This window comes from Lynx rufus, unplaced genomic scaffold, assembly GCF_022079265.1.
Source record: "Lynx rufus isolate CCGP_SWC_20201006 ecotype Redwood Valley unplaced genomic scaffold, mLynRuf1.p SCAF_2, whole genome shotgun sequence".
NCBI lineage: Eukaryota > Metazoa > Chordata > Mammalia > Carnivora > Felidae > Lynx > Lynx rufus.
In genome coordinates, this window is record NW_025814834.1 from 82,104,848 (window position 1) to 82,123,875 (window position 19,028).

General features: G+C 41.5%; 1 protein-coding gene across 1 annotated transcript in view; it reads right to left on the minus strand.

The window, feature by feature from the left end:
* The window catches only part of KIF5C (kinesin family member 5C), a 141,879-nt gene that overhangs the window by 16,434 nt on the left and 106,417 nt on the right, over positions 1 to 19,028 (minus strand). The window contains exons 13-17 of the mRNA XM_047085709.1: positions 16,209 to 16,277; positions 13,839 to 14,045; positions 11,613 to 11,759; positions 5,054 to 5,242; positions 1,423 to 1,540 (exon numbers count right to left, since the gene is read on the minus strand). Coding sequence (XP_046941665.1) covers positions 1,423 to 1,540; positions 5,054 to 5,242; positions 11,613 to 11,759; positions 13,839 to 14,045; positions 16,209 to 16,277 — 730 coding nt within the window. The remainder of the gene's footprint in view (positions 1 to 1,422; positions 1,541 to 5,053; positions 5,243 to 11,612; positions 11,760 to 13,838; positions 14,046 to 16,208; positions 16,278 to 19,028) is intronic.

A 19,028-nucleotide genomic window follows, 5' to 3' on the forward strand; every position in this document is an offset into this window, starting at 1 on the left:
TTTTATTTCTACTCAGTGGCCCCACTGCAGAAGCCATTTACAGGAGAGAACAGTTCTTTTCTGTGTGAAGTCTTAGGGGGAACACTCTGTCTCTAACACTCATCCATTATCACATGAAGAAAACATGACAAGGTCATAGCGGGGGTGAGGATGTTCTTGATCTTTTTAAATTTGCCTTGGCATTTGAAACAAAGTGTATTTACTGAGCAAGTGACTATATTAACAATAAGGGAAATAAACACAGGGTAGCATCATCACCAATCCTATTACCCTACCAAAACCATTTTCGTTTTAAATATTAATCCACAGGCCTTGGAACACAAGCATCCATTGATTCCTACATGCTATAACCACAGTGAAGATAAGATTGCATATTTGATCTTTACTTAATTTAAGGATGCATCGTAAGCATGGCTGTACAGCCTCCACATACTTCACCCCCAATACGTGTTCTGTTAAAAAACATACCGTAGCTCAATTAACTGTTGGGCATTTAGGTGGCTTCCTTTCCTTTCCTTTCCTTTCCCCCCACTAATACAAGGAATTCTGCAATGAATATTTGAGATATGAGGATCAAAAGGTGTGAAAAGTGTTACGATTATTAATATTTGTTTTCAAAATGCTTTCCTAAAAGGACTAACAATTTTCATTGCAGCTCATAGTACGTGTGGTCCATTTCACCGCAATGCATACATTCTTAATCCTGTTCTGGCTTCTGCATTTCTAGTTACCTCTCTTGAATGTCTTCTATGTATTCGTATCTTTTGAGTGTTTCCTATGTGTCAGGCACTTCCCTAAGCAAAGAGTATCAGAAGGCTGCCTGGCAAAGGGAAGAGCTTGTTCATAGGATAAAGGTAAAGGTAGCCATTGGTGGAAATTCAGACCTTATGTTAAGAGCGGCGGGACACCATGGAAGGGGCACAGGCATGGGGCTGGCACAAGATAGAAAGTGATTTTAGAATAGTCCGCTGGGAAGCAACACGGTGGCTGGCCAGGAGAAGATGGGGTGGGACTGTCCGTAGATGGATGTAGCCACAACTCTTCATTAGGATTAAGGATGGTGAAAATGAAGGCAGAGATGAGCAGAAGCAGAGAAGCATCTGGCAGTTCAAAGGGACAGGCTGTGGTGACAGACTGGAGGCAGGAAGTAGAAAAGAGAGAGGATTCTGACTCGGGAAGCAGGGTGGACTGAGGAAAAAAGGGAAAAGGAGCAAATATTGTGTGGGGGCAGTCTTCTAGATATTTCTCTTTCTCTTTCTTTCTTTCTTTCTTTCTTTCTGCTCACCCCACAATTATTCCATTGTTTTCAGTAGATCTAGAAGTGCTGTAATTGAGCAAAACTAAACATCATGAGTTCAGCCAACTAGACAGTATCTGATGTGGGTCGAGAGCTCAACACCTGCAAAGTAGTCAATTATTTACCTTGGGCTCGGAGTTTGGCCAGCTCTTCACTAAGTGAGTCTTGGGACTCTTCCAGCTGCCTCCTCTTCTGTTCCATGTTCTGCATGTAATCTGTCAGGGATTTGATCTTGGCTTCATGCTTTAAATAAGCAAATAGATATAAAGGAGGCATGAGTGACCATAACTGCATCCTGACTTTCCTGGGACTGTCTGATGGGAAAATGCAACAGAGGAGTTCTTGGGTCCCTTTTTGGAGTACCAACACCCAAAGGATGCATATTTGCCCTCTGCTTGGGATTTGGGATCACAGACTAACACAGTCCTCTGTTTCTTCCTTGTGCTTCTCTGCTCCATTCCTCACAGACCCTTCTGATGGCCATCTCCCTCCTCACCATCCACTTAAGCGAGATGCCAACATCCAAGCTGGTTTGTCTCCTTGTAGAAAACAGAGTGTGCTAGAGAGAAAGGACTGGGAAAATGTGTAGGGAAGAGGGCTTCATTCTTTGAACCAACACCTGTGGATTCTGTCTTCGGAACTCAAACATTGTGTCTTTTCTTTTTCTGTCTCTCAAGCACACCAATTCCTGTGTCAGGGACCTTGCATTTTACATTTTCCTCTCCTGAGGAAGTGCTCCCGCCTACCCTCCCAGAATCCTTATCACTCAGGTCCCAACACTTTGTTACAGCATCCAACTTCTACATGACTTATCTATTTCTTTTTACTTGTTAGCTCCATGAGGGTATGGAGTAGATACCTAATAAATATTAGTGGGACCAATGAATGAATGGGAGCTCATTGACTGAATAAAGACAGTTGGCCCTTCTAAGCAGATGGAAATAGGTAGACACCCCTCCCTCAAGATGTACAGTGTTCACATTAAGGAAGGAAAACCCTGGAGAATGAGCTCTAATCTAATGAAATAACCTCTGGGAAATGGACTCAGGTGGAGCAGTCATGTTATAAGTGTAGCTTTTGGTGAAAAGGATGAGTGTCAACGAAGAAGATAATAGCATTTTATTTTATTTTATTTTTTATTTTTTCAACGTTTATTTATTTTTGGGACAGAGAGAGACAGAGCATGAACGGGGGAGGGGCAGAGAGAGAGGGAGACACAGAATCGGAAACAGGCTCCAGGCTCTGAGCCATCAGCCCAGAGCCCGACGCGGGGCTCGAACTCACGGACCGCGAGATCGTGACCTGGCTGAAGTCGGACGCTTAACCGACTGCGCCACCCAGGCGCCCCGAAGATAATAGCATTTTAGCTGGAAATATTTTGTCAGATTCCTTAGATCGTGTCAGAAAATAAAGAGCCAAGGTCTAACCTACCCCAGGAAATAATGATTGAATATTTGGCTTTGTGTAAATTGTAAGAGACTACAAAGCAGCACCCAAAAGAAGGCTACATTTGTCACTAATGTAGAAAGCACTAACGTAGGTATCCTGTAACACTGAAACATTCAAATATTCTTGACTCTGATCTCATATGCCCAAAGTCAATGTCACTCTAAGACCTGGGCAACTGAGCCCTCAATCCTGAGCCCCATACTTTAGAGCACCCCATGTGGGCTGGCCTCTGGCTACACTCATTCCACTGAGCCAAGAGTCTGTAGGCTAAGGGGGTGTGCCATGTAGGACCCACGTCTCCTTCTAGACCACACTCTGGGTACTGGAAATGCAGAAACTCACTACTCCAGTGGCCCTAAAGCCCACTCCCAGGGCTGACACTGCAGCTTCTGTCATCAAGTTATACAGATTAGAGTTGATAGTGACACAGTTTCACCAGTTCACAGACAGTGCAGAAGGGACTTAGACACGGAAGCTGGTGTGTCAAGATGAAAAGAGGAGACAGCAGGGTGCAGACTGAGGGACCTCGATTTGCACTCTTGCCTTGGTCTCCAAATGTTAGGGGTGGGACCTTCCAAAATCACATGTTATCAGTGTAACAGGTGACCTGGATATCATGCCCTAACGTTTATTATTTTCTCAAGTTTTTTAAATCATAAAAATGTCAAATAAAGCAAATCCAGCAAGATTTCACCCATAAACCACTCTTAACTTATCAACTATTCCTGATCTTAACTGTATGAATGCATATTGTATAAAGTTGCAAGGCATAAGCATAAATATAACTCTGCATTTTCATTTTCGTTTACCTTTATATAATTAAACTTTTCAAATGGCTGAATTTCATAAATTCTTTGTAAGAGCTACATAGCATTCTCCCATGCAACTTTATGTTATCAGCCTATGAATAGGTATTTGGCTATTTTATTTTATTATAATGTGAGTAACATTGCACCTAACATCTTCCATACAGGCTTTTCATATTTTAATCAGGAAATGATAACATATAAAATAAAATTTTTGCATTTTCATTATCAGTGAAAATACCGTAAGTGAAATTCCTGCACCAGAGTACTTACATTTGTATGGTTTTTGATTCCCAAGGTGCTTTCCAAAAGGACTGACCCAATTATACTTTTCTCAGCAATGTACATAAATTTCACTATCACACACCAGCACTAAATAATCTTTTCAATACATTTTTGCTTATTACATCAGTTATAAAATGGAAACTTGATGCGTTAATTTGCATCTCTTAGATTACTATGGCGGGACACGAGGCGGCTAGAGCTGGTTCTATGATTACATATTACTGTGTTTACAAGCATACCAGAATGAAGTATGCTTTTGTCTACCTCTCAGTATTATTTGATGCTCCACTCCATGCTGGTATCAGATTCCTGCAAATGATTTCAGCTGTTTTAATGCCTGGTGTAAGGCAGTGAGCAGCTCTCCCTATACCACTCAACAGAAGCCTCAAACCCCAAACACCCAGCTCAGATATCAGTGGCAGACCAGAAACTAGACTGCCGTCTTCTGAAACCACCTCCCTAAAATGAAAATGCCATTCCAGTGGGAAGAAGAGCAGTCTTACTCCCAGGGCAGAGGAAACGTGCCCCGGGGCTTGAAAATCCCTTCAAGCCTTTGCGTTCACACAAGCTTTGGTTTGAGTCCCAGATCTGCCGTGCACTGGCTATATGAGTTTGGGCAGAATATATTTAATCTTTCTGAGTCTCACTTTCCTTATCTGAAAAATAAGAATAATAATAATAAAACCTGCCCACCAAGATTTTTTTAAAGATCAAGTGAGATAATGCATGTAAAGTGCTCAGTGCAGTGTATGGAGCATTGTAAACACTCAATAGAATGTTACCTGCCACTATTATTAATAATAGCAGTAGTGGCAACAGTTTCTGTTTTCACATATTAAATTAGACCTGTGGTAGGGATTAAAAGATGAAGGAATGTTGCCTTAGGTGATAGGAGATTTAGATTCTATCCAATCTCATCCATTCATTACAGATTTCTACCTACCTACCTCTGTATCCATACATAGTTAGGGATGTGTAGACACATCCTTTAAAAAGGGATTGAAGGGAATTCATGCAATTCACACAACAAAATCTAGCCTTAAGAATAAGCCTGGGCTCTCATTGCCTGGGGAGGCCATGGACAAGTCTTACATAAAGCAAAGTCCACCGACTATCCCTATCGTGTACCCAATCGTGTACTGTCCCAGTAAGAGCACAGAGGAAGCAGATTTCAAGAGGTCAATGAAGTGACATAAGGGGAAGAGGGGTGACCTACCTGGGAGATGAGCAGCTGGCAGGCTGCCAGCTCCCGCTCACTGGCATTCATCTTCCTGTTGGAGTCCATCTGGGCGCTCTCGAGCTGTTTGCTGCGGTTCACCAGGGATTTAACCTCCGACTTCATCTTGCTGATATACAGGCGGGCCATGGTGAATTCCTCCTCAATGACTCCGTTCACATCTGCCAACTGAGCACAGGAAGGAATATGCTCAACTATTGCCTACAATTTCCAGAGCTTCATGGGGCCCCTAAAATCTGTCCACGGATCCTCAAGATGTCTCTGGATTTCTGATTAAGGATCCCTAATTATAGGACCACAAGCTGAAAATGATCACTAAAAATTACTTGTATGTTCACTGTGTGTGTGTGTGTGTGTGTGTATCCCCCAAGTTTTCTGAAAGCTTGGGGAAGACTGACTTAAAAACCTCTACTAAATATAATCCTTAATCAATGAATCCTTAATAAAAAAATTAGATTACACTTAATTTGTAAGATAAAAGACATGATATCGGAAGAAAAAGACATTGAATACTTAAAAAGAGCTAACTTTGATGAGGTATTCCATTCAATGTCTTATACCTTACATTTCTAGAATAACTACAAGCACCAGTGTTCCTAAAGGGGACTCTGAGTCCCTATAAGAACTCAAATAAAAATTTCAGTTATGTTCTCTGTAGTCTGCTATTCAGACAGAGAAGTAGAATAATGTCGTGAATATGCTTCTATAAGCAATTGTTGAAACAAAAAAGGATTTTCTATATAGTCTTCAATTAAAAAAAAAATCTAGTAAGAATGTGTTGTTACCAAATGAAGGTTTTCCTACATGACTTTTCACTTACTACCAATCAATATTTCCATCTCTGTGACTATACCCCCCCTTTTAACATTTATTCATTTTTTGAGAGTGAGAGAGACAGAGCTTGAGTAGGGGAGGGGCAGAAAGAGAAGGAGACACAGAATCAGAAGCAGACTCCAGGCTCTGAGCTGTCAGCACAGAGCCTGATGCGGGGTTTGAACTCATGGACCACAACACGATGACCTGAAGTCAGACACTTAACCGACTGAGCCACCCAGGTGCCCCTCTGTGCCTGCCCCTTCTAAGGAAACAAGAATTTAGTTTGCATTATTTAAAATTACCTGAGAATTTAACAGTCTGAATCCACCTTTAGAAAGATTCTGACAGCCAGCATTCCTGCACGATCTCATATTTGGTGTCTGAGTTTCAGAGCTCAACTGGAAACAAAAACTGAAGCAAGGTACTTGGGATAGAAGCTCATTTGCAGAGAGGCAAAGATGCTCTTGAAGAGCAATTGACCAAATAAGCAAAGTAACTGTGTGCATATTTTGTTTAACCACCAGAGGGCATCCTAGCACCTCAGGAGAAAACAAGAGAGCTGTCCAGTACCCAGCCCACAAATAGAGGCTTCAATTGGTTCTAAAGACAATGATTCCAACTATGGTTTTAATGTTCCACAGTACAACTGCCTACTTTTGTCAGTATTGCTGTCATTGACTCATCATATGATGATTTTTCAGTGAAAATTTAAGAGCTAGAATATGGACTCGTGTATCAGTCCTGAAAATTGGTAGCAGAGAGGAAGTATACTAGACAGCAGTCAACGCCTGCAAACTGGGGTCAACCTTCCCCTAGGAATTCCACAACAGTATTTGTTAAATGACTCCAGTGTCAATCAACACAAAGCAGAATCTATGTTAACAGAACGAAAATCTAGAATCTTATCTACCATCTTATTTTAATGGAGTTTCTTGCTAAGCCAATTATAATTCCGACTGCCAATAATGATTTGCCTACCAACACCACCCCTCATCACATTACTTTTTCAACCCAATAGCATGCATGGAGATAACGGATGAGAAACACCCCTAATCTTTCCATGCAGTTTTGTTGTGCCTTTGTGATTGGTCCAACGTGGAGCAGACATGAGCAGCTTGTTCTTGAGCCTCACCAGGTATGTCCTATATGTGGTCCAGCTTACCAGAAAGGTAAGCGAACATCTATCTCTTTCATGTGGAATTCACAACCTACACCAGCTCCTCATGGAAAAACACTGAACCAACAGGTATGGCATTTTGGGAAGGGAACAAACACTTCCTCCTCTCCAGCTCTGTCTGTAGACGAGGACACTTTGTATACTCCATGCCCAGATGTGTGCGCTGGGGAAGAGTAAAAGAGTATATACAATAATAGGCTTCCTCCAATATGAAAGCTGGATGTTCTTCCCCCCAAACCAGAACCATAACTTCTGGAGCCCACTCTTGTCCTAGGAGGTCTAAAAGGTTTTAAGTCTGATGAAAACAAAGCAAAACAAAACAAAACAAAAAACAAACAATACTCCAAACAAATGGTTTTACTATCAGGTTGTCTTTTTGTTGTTTTTGCTTTGTTTGTTTTGTTTTGTTTTAGCCACTTAAGAGTTCATATATTCAGTCATGTAAATGTAAAGTTTCAGTAAGCCCACTACACTGTTATTTCAAAAAGGAGAATCAAGAGGGGCGCCTGGGTGGCTCAGTTGGTTGAGCGTCCGACTTCGGCTCAGGTCATGATCTCATGGTCCGTGAGTTCTAGCCCCACGTCGGGCTCTGTGCTGATGGCTCAGAGCCTGGAGCCTGTTTCAGATTCTGTGTCTCCTTCTCTCTCTGACCCTCCCCCGTTCATGCTCTGTCTCTCTCTGTCTCAAAAATAAATAAACGTTAAAAAAAAAATTAAAAAAAAAAAAAGGAGAATCAAGAAGTGTTATTTATAACTCTCCCCTGGGTTTGACAATGACTCCAACAGTACACACTAAACTGCATGATCCAACAGAGATGACTAATCCAGAAGAAAAGACTGCCTTCACATGGGCATGAGATGCTGCTTGCCCGCCTACTAGAAGTCACCTCCATACCCGCCACTCCAGGTCCCTAGAGCATGGAGTGACTACGCAAGGTGCCATCTCAAGGCCAAGTAAAAGGTAGGTGAGGTGACTGTTCACATTCTAACACCTAAGAGTCAGAATGGGACTAGAAGTCCTTTTTTGCTTTTCTTCTTCTTCTTTTTTTAATGCCCAGAAATGTCCATTTGCTTTGTTAGTGCAGTACACAGCTAAGGCTTGAAGCGGTTGCTTCCGAGAGCTTGAAGGACAGGAGGGAACTGGAGACATTAGACTTCCTGGGGGCCACCTTTCTGGCTGGGGGCTGGGACCCCAAAACCCTGGACCCTCCAGACCCAAGGCTGTGTTGAAGAGGCTGACGGGAGTGGCGCTGTTGGTGATGAGGGTTGATCAGGCCCAAGATCTGGAGCATTTATCCTCCTCTCTGCTCAGCCATAGCAGGGTCCCTGATGCTTAAAATTCTTCATCTCCACCTCCCCAGACCCAAAGTCAAAAGAAAATTTGGCAGTTAATCCAATCCCTTTCATTTAATCTGCCTCAACTTTCTATTTGGTGTGTGGTTAGACTTCTGGAAATCTTTGTTTTAAAGAAAGCCTGGTAAACAAGACAAGAAGAGGAAGCTCACTAATAAACCCAGATAAAGTCAACTCTAGGCTCATGGCATCATTTGTTGGTCTCATTTTGCTGACTAAACAAAGTATTGCCTGAACTCTAAAAACGTTTGAAGACATGATTAAGCTGGATAAATGTGGGTTCTTCTATTTCCCTGCTGTCTGAGCCTGTTGTATTCTTGAAGTGAGGACATCTTTTCCCCTTATCCCAAGGTACGACCAGAAGGACCCTGTTGGGGGCACCTGGGTGGCTCAGTCAGTTAAGCGTCTGACTTCGGCTCAGGCCATGATCTCTCAGTTGGTGAGTTCAAGCCCTGCATCAGGCTCTGTGCTAACAGCTTCAAGCCTGGAACCTGCTTCAGATTCTGTGCCTTCTTCTCTCTCTGCCCCTTACCTCAATCACACTGTCTTTTTCTCTCTCAAAAATAAATAAATATTTTTTAAAAATTACTAAAAAAAAAAAGAAGGGACTGTGGGAACTGAATAGGGTTTCAGGAACAGAAAACAGGATCACTGACAAAGTTTTCCCTGATCTGATCAGTGTTTTAGATAAAAGAATTACTTTAGTTGAATACTCATAACCAATACTCCATACCCAAAATATAGATTTAAAAAATATATGTATAACTCATGACATTTCTGAGCTGACAACCTTTAAGATAATGTGGGCTCATCTCATTAGTTTACAAATCAGGAAAGTGAAGCCTCAAGAAGTGAAGTGAAATTGCCCAAAGTCCCATAACCCCTCCCCTTTAGCTCTCATTGCCCTAATGATTAAATCATAACTGTAAGAAAAAACAAACTTCATAATGATTAAGAATATGATGCTCTCTGAGTGAGAGTTATCAATGAAAATAACTAGTTATCAATGAAATTAACTAAGGCATCCAATGTCTGGAATCCAAAAATATCCGGAAAACATCCAGTTGAGCATTTAAAAATAATCTCAATCATACTTCAGATTCCCAAAGGTAAGGACTCTTTTTTTAATGCCGAAGCACCTAGACACTTCTTGATTTCATTAGCATTTCTCATTAGCTCTATTTTAGAACTTAGCATAAAAATATCTTCCCTTATCGTTATCAGCAGCAGGCACCAACTTCTCATAAATCAATTCCACCTTCATATCGCAAGGGCCATTTAATCACCCAAATCTCAGAAGTTTATAGCTCAACACCAAAGCCAGCATGCTTCTAAAAATTAAGTCCCCATATATAAAATCACCAAACTGGATCTTAATAGGGTTAATCTTGTAGTATTTGAGAATTCAGTGCTAAAATTAGATTCATTTGCAAAGATTCATGAGATATGCAGTTACAAGAGAGGTTCTATGAAAGAATGATTAGGTTTACAAAAGGTTGTATACTCTAAGCCTAGATCTGTTATGTCATCTAAGAAGGGATTTCTATGTTTCCCAGAAATGTCTATAAACAGAAGGAATCTGGGGAGCCTTTTCTAGTATTTAACAATCCCAACTCAAACCCTGAGTGTGCCCATAAAGGCTGAGGTAGAATTCAGCCTTTTAAAGGGCTAACCTCAAAGAATTTGATTTTAGGGCCTTGTGAAGTAGACGTTAAACAATATAATGTTATTCCCTGGCTTGCCAAAATCCACCACAGCTATCAATGGCTATTCTGTACAAGGTGCTGTATTATTATCATAAAGCTACAGTAATCAAAACAGTGTGGTTTTAGCATAACGATTAGATCAAACAGTCCCACACACTTTTGGGGGTGATGGATATGCTCATTATCTTACTTGGTAATGGTTTCATGAGCGTATAATATGTCAAAACTTTTCAGACTATGCACTTTAAATATTTGCAGCTTAATTTATGTCAATTATACCTCCTTAATAAAGCCATTTTTTAAAATCTCGATCTCCTTATACTGCGGCAATTGTTAACCATTCTTGCCTGATAACATTACACATGCTCTTTTGTCCCTCTATTCCTGGCTCATGGAAAACTTCATACCACTCCCATTCTTCCCACCTCCCTTACTCCTTGCTGTCAGTAGCACCAATGTGCACAACTCCAGGGGATTTATCACGGTTCGTTGAAGCCAATTACAGCAATACTATTTCCCTTTGCTTTGCCAGCCTCCCTTGCAATTTGGGGTGACCATGTAACCCAATTCTGGCTAGTAAGGTATAAGGGGACATCTATCAGGGACTTCTGGGATATACTTCCATCCTGGATGGAAACTGGCTGCCTTTTCAACCCATCCTGCCTTGGATGTGGTTGTGCGAAGATACAATGCTCGGTGCCATAGCAGCTATCTTGCTACCAGGAGACAAAATTCTAAGAATGTAAAAAGGTAACAAGCTAACAAAAGCAGAAAGGAAACAAAGAAAAGATCTGAATCCTTGACATCATTGGGACACTGGACCAAAATTTGCTTCTGAAATTTTAATAAGGTTAGAATGACCTGGACAATCTTGTTAAAATGCAGATTCTAATTTCAGTAGGTCTGCAGTGGGCTTGAGAGTCTGTACAAACTCCAAGTTTCCAACAAACTCCCAGGCGATGCAGATCACAACCTGAATAGCAAATTCTAGACTTCTCATATTGTGAATAATTAAATGTGGATTTATTTTTTAAGCCACTGTTAGAATCCTATTACTTTCAGCTGAAAGCTTTCCTAATTCATACCAATTGGTTGGGGAATTTTCATTCTGCTGGGTTCTCACAGAAAAAGAGAAACACAATTCTGAGATTAGAAGTGTTGTTTAACCTATCCAATTCCAAACTTCTGTGACATTGGCATATAAGTTTGAGAAATAACACAATTTGCATAAGGCCAACCAAAATTTGAAGACATCTCTTCTACTTGAAAGGTAATTTTTTTCTTCTTTTCCAAACCCAGTCATTCTTAGTCATTCATTCAGCCCTTGGTTCATTTGTTCAAATAGTAACAAGTAGGTGGCAGGTGCAAAACACTGTACTGAGCATTAGATACTTAGGAGAATAAAACACAGACACCGCTTGCTTAGGATCACACGTTATAAGCACGGATTGGGAGGGGGTGTTGGGCAAAAGGAAGGGCTGGCTTACAGTCTTCACATCATTGGTGCCGATAATTCCACCTATCTCCCCCAGATCCTTCAACAGCAAATTCAGGATCTCAGTAGCCCTCTTCTTCTGGTGGTTGCTAAGCTCTTGTAGCTGGCTCAGCTCTCTCTGTGTGGTTGTCAATGTAGTCTGAAAAACACATTTTAACAGCAAATTAAAAGAGCTGCCCATCAATTCATACCCACGGTACTACAAAGAATGACAACATAATGTAGAATGGAGTTCTTTTATCATTTCATGCGATCTCAACGTAAGTTGAACTATAGTGGAACACTGCATTCTCTGAGAAAAAAGGAGAATTTGTCATGGCCTGGTACGTTGCATCGACATATCATGTGACAATCTCTGGGGTGGTGAAATAAGTTATTAAAAAATAAAGCCCAAAGGGAGCCCTTAGGTTGACAGCATGTGATCACATCTTCCTACCCACAAGATGTTCCATTTTGGTCCTCATTTTCCAGGGTCCAAACATACCTGCAAACACCCCACCCCCATTTCCAAACCAACCTGCTCCCTAGGCCATTTCCAGATGCCCATCTGACTTCGCAGTAATAGATGGGTCTGGAAGGCCCAGAGAGACATTCATCAGTTTAGAAAACAACTTACGAAAAGTTTTCTAACCTTCACAGTGAAGCTGAATTGAACACTCTCATCTCTTTTTAAAATGAGTCAAGTCCTCGTCTCAACATATAGCAGTAGCTCCATTTTATTGCCAAACATTAACAACCCATCTCTTTCCCATCCCTCATGTATGTTACCAGAAGGTAGATATTTACAACGAACTTAACGAACTCTCAACATCAGTAGAATAGTCATATTTTGGTGTCTTGGTATTAACTCAGCCAGCAAAGAAAATAATTTCCCTAAATTTCAGAGCTGTGGAGGTCAATGCAAAGACACTTATGAAATTCTTCCATATGCAGCTATTTTCCTAGAGCACTTTTTAATGATCTGACTGAAAATAGTACCCCATACCAGTCTAGTAATACTTTGGCTTGGCAGAAAATAAGGACCCTATTATGGAAAATGTTCCATCATTTTGAGAAGCAAATAATATGAAGGACTAATTAAAGAATCCTGTAGAAAAGAGTAAGCAGAGAAAATCTAAGCCTCCTCCCTTCCTAAGTGATTTCTGGTTTGTTTTCTGTTTCTTTTTTGGTTTTGCCACCACTTACTTCGTTTTGTTTTTAAAACCCACAGAAGCAATAGTTCACATCTTGGAAAGCCATTTTAACGTCTTCCTTCATGCAGTTGAATATACGGAGTTAGGAGCCTTTTTCATCAGCTGTACAGTCAGCAGGTTAGAGCTTTCCTGCACCAACTGCTACCCCTTGCCTGGGAGGACTGGAAGTCTTCCATAAAGCAGGCTAGGCACAATCCTATGATAGCAGGCCATTGGGCCAAGGTGCCAAGGGCAGCCAGTTAGAGCCACTCGGTTTCCCACCACCCATTTTCCAAGTAGAAAAGGACAAAATGGAAACATCTTGCCACCAGCCACGTCACCAAGTGCTCCCTGTCCCTGCTGCCACCAGCTCATCGTGCAGAACCTGTGGCATCTTTGGGAGAATCTGAAATTTAGGAAATATGCAGACTGAAGCACTGATGTAAAACAGGATGACAAACACATCAGGACAATCAGTCCTAGGCTAGGACAAGAAACTGTGTGGAAGGAATGAGTTTCCATCAGGAGGGTACAAACAAGAGTGAAACCCACACCTTCCTTCGGTCACCTACTCTCACTTGTTTATATAACATTTTGAGGTTTATCTATTGGTATTGTAGCATATGCACAGGTCTGTGCTAAGTGCTTTATACAAATTGTCACTGAAAGGTGTATGTTATTAATGGATAAGGGAACAAATACTCATGAAGTTTACTTGTGTTCATTAAGGCCTAATAGTTATAAAGTCGAAATTTTAACAAGGATTTTTGTGGCTCCAAAGTCTGCATGCTCTTGACTATTCACAAGGCATCCGCGCTAATGTTATAAATTCCCTGGATATGAAACAATATGCAGTTCGGGGATGTGTAGACAAACGTCACCTACATGAACTACCATTTCAATTATTGGAGGATTTCAGAGAATGTATCTAACACTGAAGAACCATTCTGCCAACTGCCTTCCTATATAGTGTCTGTCAACAGATCAACATAAGTACAGGAACAGCAACGGAAAAGTCCCACCCCCCTAGACACAAATGTGCCAACCGTCTTCTGGGCCAGCTCATCTGTCAGCTGCTCATTGGCCCTGGTCTTGTCCTCTACTTCCTGGGACTTCTGGTCATAATTGACAGCCAGCTCTTCCAGAGCCTGGAGAACTTCTTTCACTTCATCTTTGGCTGCCTCGTTTTCAATCTGGAGACGTGTCAGTTCTTCCTGGATCTTCTCATAATCTCTTCTTGTGGAAGCCAAAAGCTGGGGAAATGAGATGGCATAGAACTGGTGAGTATAATGTTCAAGTGTTTATGTTCTGGGCTCACTCCAAAATAAAGTAACTTTAAAAACAGATATAGGATGCTCAGGATGCCTAGAAACCTTACTATATATACAGATGCCAAAAAAAAAAAAAAAAATAGCATGAGGTTTCAAGTATCTGTTTCTTTTTCTTTCTAGTGTTTTTAGGTTTTTTTTTTTTCTTTAACTTTAAAGCTAGGTAGGCTTCACTCAAAGAACTGATAACACATCAAAAATCACCCCACTCTGTGGCTGGTTGGCTATTCCAAATGGTGAACAAAGAATGAAGGGAATCATCTCTGAGGATGACAATAATACCACTTGGCTTTTTAACGTTACCATTATTTCACATTGTAACAGGTCCATTTCAGAGCCAACCAAAACAGTATAAAGCAATTGCCAATTTTTCTTAATACTGATCATGAGTGTATAGAAGAATATATCCTAAACATTCACATTAGTTAAAAGTGAATGAGTAGGCTTGTGGATATTTTCATTATCTTCATGCTTACTGTGTTTTCTGATTTTCCTATCAGAACAGATATTGCCTTGGCTGTATAGAAAAACAATACTGAGTTTTAAATGTAACAACAAGGAAGTTTATCATAGGCAATTGTACCAAGTTGGAGATGCAAAGGAATCAAAAGGGAGGAAGAAGGCAGGAGACACTGAGCAGATGAAAAACTCAACTACAGGCAAGAGGAAACTCAATTCAGGAGCCTGGGTGGCTCGGTTGGTTGAGCGTCCAACTTTGGCTCAGGTCATGATCTCATAGTTCATGGGTTCAAGCCCTGAAGCCCTGAGCCTGCTTCAGATTCTGTGTCTCCCTCTCTCTGCGCCTCCCCTACTCATGCTCTATCTCTATCAAAAATGAATAAATGTTAAAAATTCTTTTAAAAATTAAAAAAAATTTTTTTAATTATGAAAAAAAAAGAGGAGGGGGCGCCTGGGTGGCGCAGTCGGTTAAGCGTCCGACATCAGCCAGGTCACGATCTCGCGGTCCGTGAGTTCGAGCCCCGCGTCAGGCTCTGGGCTGATGGCTCGGAGCCTGGAGCCTGTTTCCGATTCTGTGTCTCCCTCTCTCTCTGCCCCTCCCCCGTTCATGCTCTGTCTCTCTCTGTCCCAAAAATAAATTTAAAAAAAAAAAAAAAAAAACGTTGAAAAAAGAAAAAAAAAAAGAGGAAAATCAATTAAATATGGTTGGTCTGACTGCAAAGGCATAGATGATCTCCCTGCCAAGGGAAGTGTTTGGACAGGTGGTATAATCGTTGTCCTGAAGTCATGAAGGGAAGCAAAGAGGAAGAGAAAGGAATGGTTATAGAGAGAATTAGGTCTATGGGAAGGCTGGGACTACGGACATGAACTCAAGCCACCTGCTGGAACTGTATCATGTAATCCAATCCGTAGCACTTTTGCAACAAAGCAGAAAGTACCCTAAAGCACAAAAGAGAAAAAAATACTTAGGTGGTCCTCAGCAAGAGAAACTAATCATCTATGTTTGACGGACTGGCTATCTATCCTTTGTTTGGGTTCCTGTTTGTTAAATACTTGGCAAAACACAACGTAATAAGGACATTCACTGGAGAACTCAACACCATCCAGGGAAAGACTGAAACCAATTTGCCTCCTTTTTACTATATCAAACACATACTAATTGAGCCCTTTCCTCTTTGCCTTCTCCTCCCCTCTATCTCTACTTTTGTTTTTTTTTGGTTTTTTACCTCCTACAAGGTAGCACAAGAACACAGTATATATCAAAGACCTGAGCCGGCTGATTTGCAAAGCTGAAAAGAACTAAAACAGCAAGAAATGGGAGTGCTAGGCGCTGGGTATGAGGAGTTAGAATCGTCCTTGTCCAATCACAGAACTCCTTTATCTCTGCTCTTCAAAGACTAAGTGTAGCAACCAGCTATGCACTCTCAAAACCTCAGAGGTCTACAAAGTCAGACATTCATTTTCTAAACTCAGCTTTTAACAGGCATTCAAAGGAAATCTACCAAGAAATGTCCACATGATTCAATGATTTTTGAAAAAATTCTGTGCAAATTAAATTTCTGGAACAAATGTCAACAACAAAGAGTAATAAGAGAACTTCATAAAAAAAAAATTTATTGCATTCTTTACCTCGTCCTGATCCAACATCTGTTGCTTTAGCTTTTCAGCCAGCTGGCTCTGCTGGTTAATTTCATCATCCTGAAACGAAACATCATGTTTAATGTTTTGGGGTTAGTTATGTCATTTTTGATATCCTGGCTTCCCGACGACAGTCAGATAGCAGGACGCCAGCTGTAGGCTTGCTAATAAGATGAAGGGAATGGTGTGATTCTTCCCCCATAGATGAGAGATTGACTCTGAGGTCCTGATTTGGTTAAAGTACCTCCTTTCTCCGCCTTTCTCAGCAGATGAAACATCTGGGTACTCTGGGATATATAATATCCTACACATTCAACTCAATTCCTGCTCATCCAGAAATCAGAGATCCAGGGTTTGGGAATCAGAAAGGACTTTGAAGCTATCCCTCCCAATTCAAAGATGCTAAGAAAAAATAAGGGAGTGAATTTCTAACCATCTGCACTGTAATATATTCACGTTCCAAATCTCGTCAAACACATCAATGACCAGGAATGCTGCCACGTGATCGGTAGGAGAGACCAGTATTTCCACTTCAAATCTCTTACTTACAGACACTGGAAAAACATTCACTAGAGAACTAATCTTCAGCATGAGCAGATCTCCCCCTTGATTAGAAGTTAATTTTCTTACCACTTGAAAAAAACAAAAACACTGAAGGAAGTGGGGGGTGCAGAAAGTTAATGCTTACTTTCCCGCCTGTCACTGAAGTGGGAAATGATCTGCCCACGGACAAATCTGCTTCCCTCACTCTCATTTTCTGCCACTAGGTGCTGCGGCCACAAAAGCCAGAGCTGTCCGCCTCTCACTGCCCAGCGCAAACGTCTCTGCCTCTCCCAGACACCAGCCAGCCAGTGTGGGCAGAGCAGCGGGCAGACAACATTTAACAGCAGGAAGCTCAGTCTTCACTACAAAGATTTTCATGAATTCAGATGCAAATGTGAAGCCTAGCCTGTGAAGAGCAACTTGGCTTCCCAAGTGCGCCTCCCGTAAACACAGGAGGAAATCCTATTGGATCACACTTCCAGGGTCTAAACCCCAAGCAGAGTCAGATTCGGTATTATGGGGTCGCTCTTTGTGCCAGGTGTGGCCCAGGCGTTCTCACAGCAGCCCATGAAAACCTGCACTGAGCCTTCCGCCTTTTCCGGGGGTGAGGTGAGAGGGGTGAACTCAAGGGCCTGGCGCGCAGGACCTCAGTTTTCCACAGGATATTCTCTAGGCTGTTTGGTCGTGTCTATGCTTCCATTTAAATCAGATTGACTCAGCATCACGACGAATGCTTTCCACAGAGCAAGAAAATTCTAAAATCAGTATTACAGGATCTGTATCTCGTCTTCCTTTGTGTAGAACATCTTTTGGTCTTATTTCCCTGTTTGGGGAGACCCCGTTTCTACTGAACTTTTTACATCAATGTTTCTTTAATGGTTCAACAAAATACTCATGACTCTCCTCCCCAAATTCGGTTTCTGGCAAGAGAATTAGGGAAATTACACCAGAGTGAAACTGCCAGAAAATGGTACTTGCACAACTAGGAGACTATTCTGTAGGGCATATTTTCTCTTCTACTTTATAAACTTAAGAGTGTCAGTTACCAGGAACAACTTTGTGTTTATGTTCCTTGGCACATAAATATTAAACAACTTAACATAAAAGACTCCAGGAGTTTAACATCAGGGAGCTGCCATCCCTTCCCCTGGGACACATAAGCAATGGCTACAAGCGATATAAATCACAAGAGAAGCAGAACGGTGGAGCCAGCCCTTTGTTCTCACACTGTGTTCATTTCAAAGCCTGAAGACGCAGCCTTCCTCCCCGACAGGTGACAAGCCAGGTGCAGTGATTTCTGAGGTACAGTAAGAAACCCAGGGCCACTAGGCCGTCTGGGAAGGATGTGAAGAACAGGATTACATTATAAGGACATGAATCACTTGTACCAGAGATATTTCCAAAACTACACTTAACGCTTTGTTAAGGCAACTTCTCCAAGGAATTGATCTTTAAATTTTTTTTTTCAAAACTTTCAGAATACAATGTGCCGTGCAGTCCACAGCTACACATTCAAGTGCACTTCTTAGAACGTGCTCAGTCTGACTATTAAGCTAGTCTGACTATTAAGAGCTAGTCCATACGCAACAGATTTCAAAGCACTTTTCAGAAAATATTCTTGTTCCTGGATTTTCTTACATGTGAAATGGTGACTTGTCAGCCCATCACTGGCCACCTTTAATTATAAAAATGTTTTTGTTGCAATGGTACTCAGTGAAATGAGGTTCAACTTCTATTTCTACTTGCACTGAACTCCTCTCAACATTTCCACTAGAGCATGAGGATGGCAGGAGACGAGGAATAAAGGAGACAGTGCCAACACCAACTTGCTCATCTTCTAAGTCTGCTCATAACTCATCTCTGCACCCCCCACCTCTGATACCACATAAGGTGGGATTCTCCCTCAAGCAAACAGAACCCAGAAGAGAAAGAAACTATTTATTGAGCAACTGTGACACACTAGAAACTTTTAATTCCCACTGCAACTTTTTTGGGGTGTTAACAGATATGAGCCCGTGTTGAAGATGAGAAAGAAAACTTCAGCTGGGTAGGCCGTTCATCGGCCCAAGTCTCAGCATTATTAAGACACAGGTCTGACTCAAAAGTGTATGCTGTTCCATCACACAGCACTGCCTTGGACAGTACCTGTCCTTAGATCCTTGGAGAGACAGCACAGAGGGGTAGAGGGGGCAGCTGGGAGGAGACCATGTAGCCTTTCTCCCACCACATTCTAAACCCTAAATGATTAGGGTTGACAAGTCCCTCGTT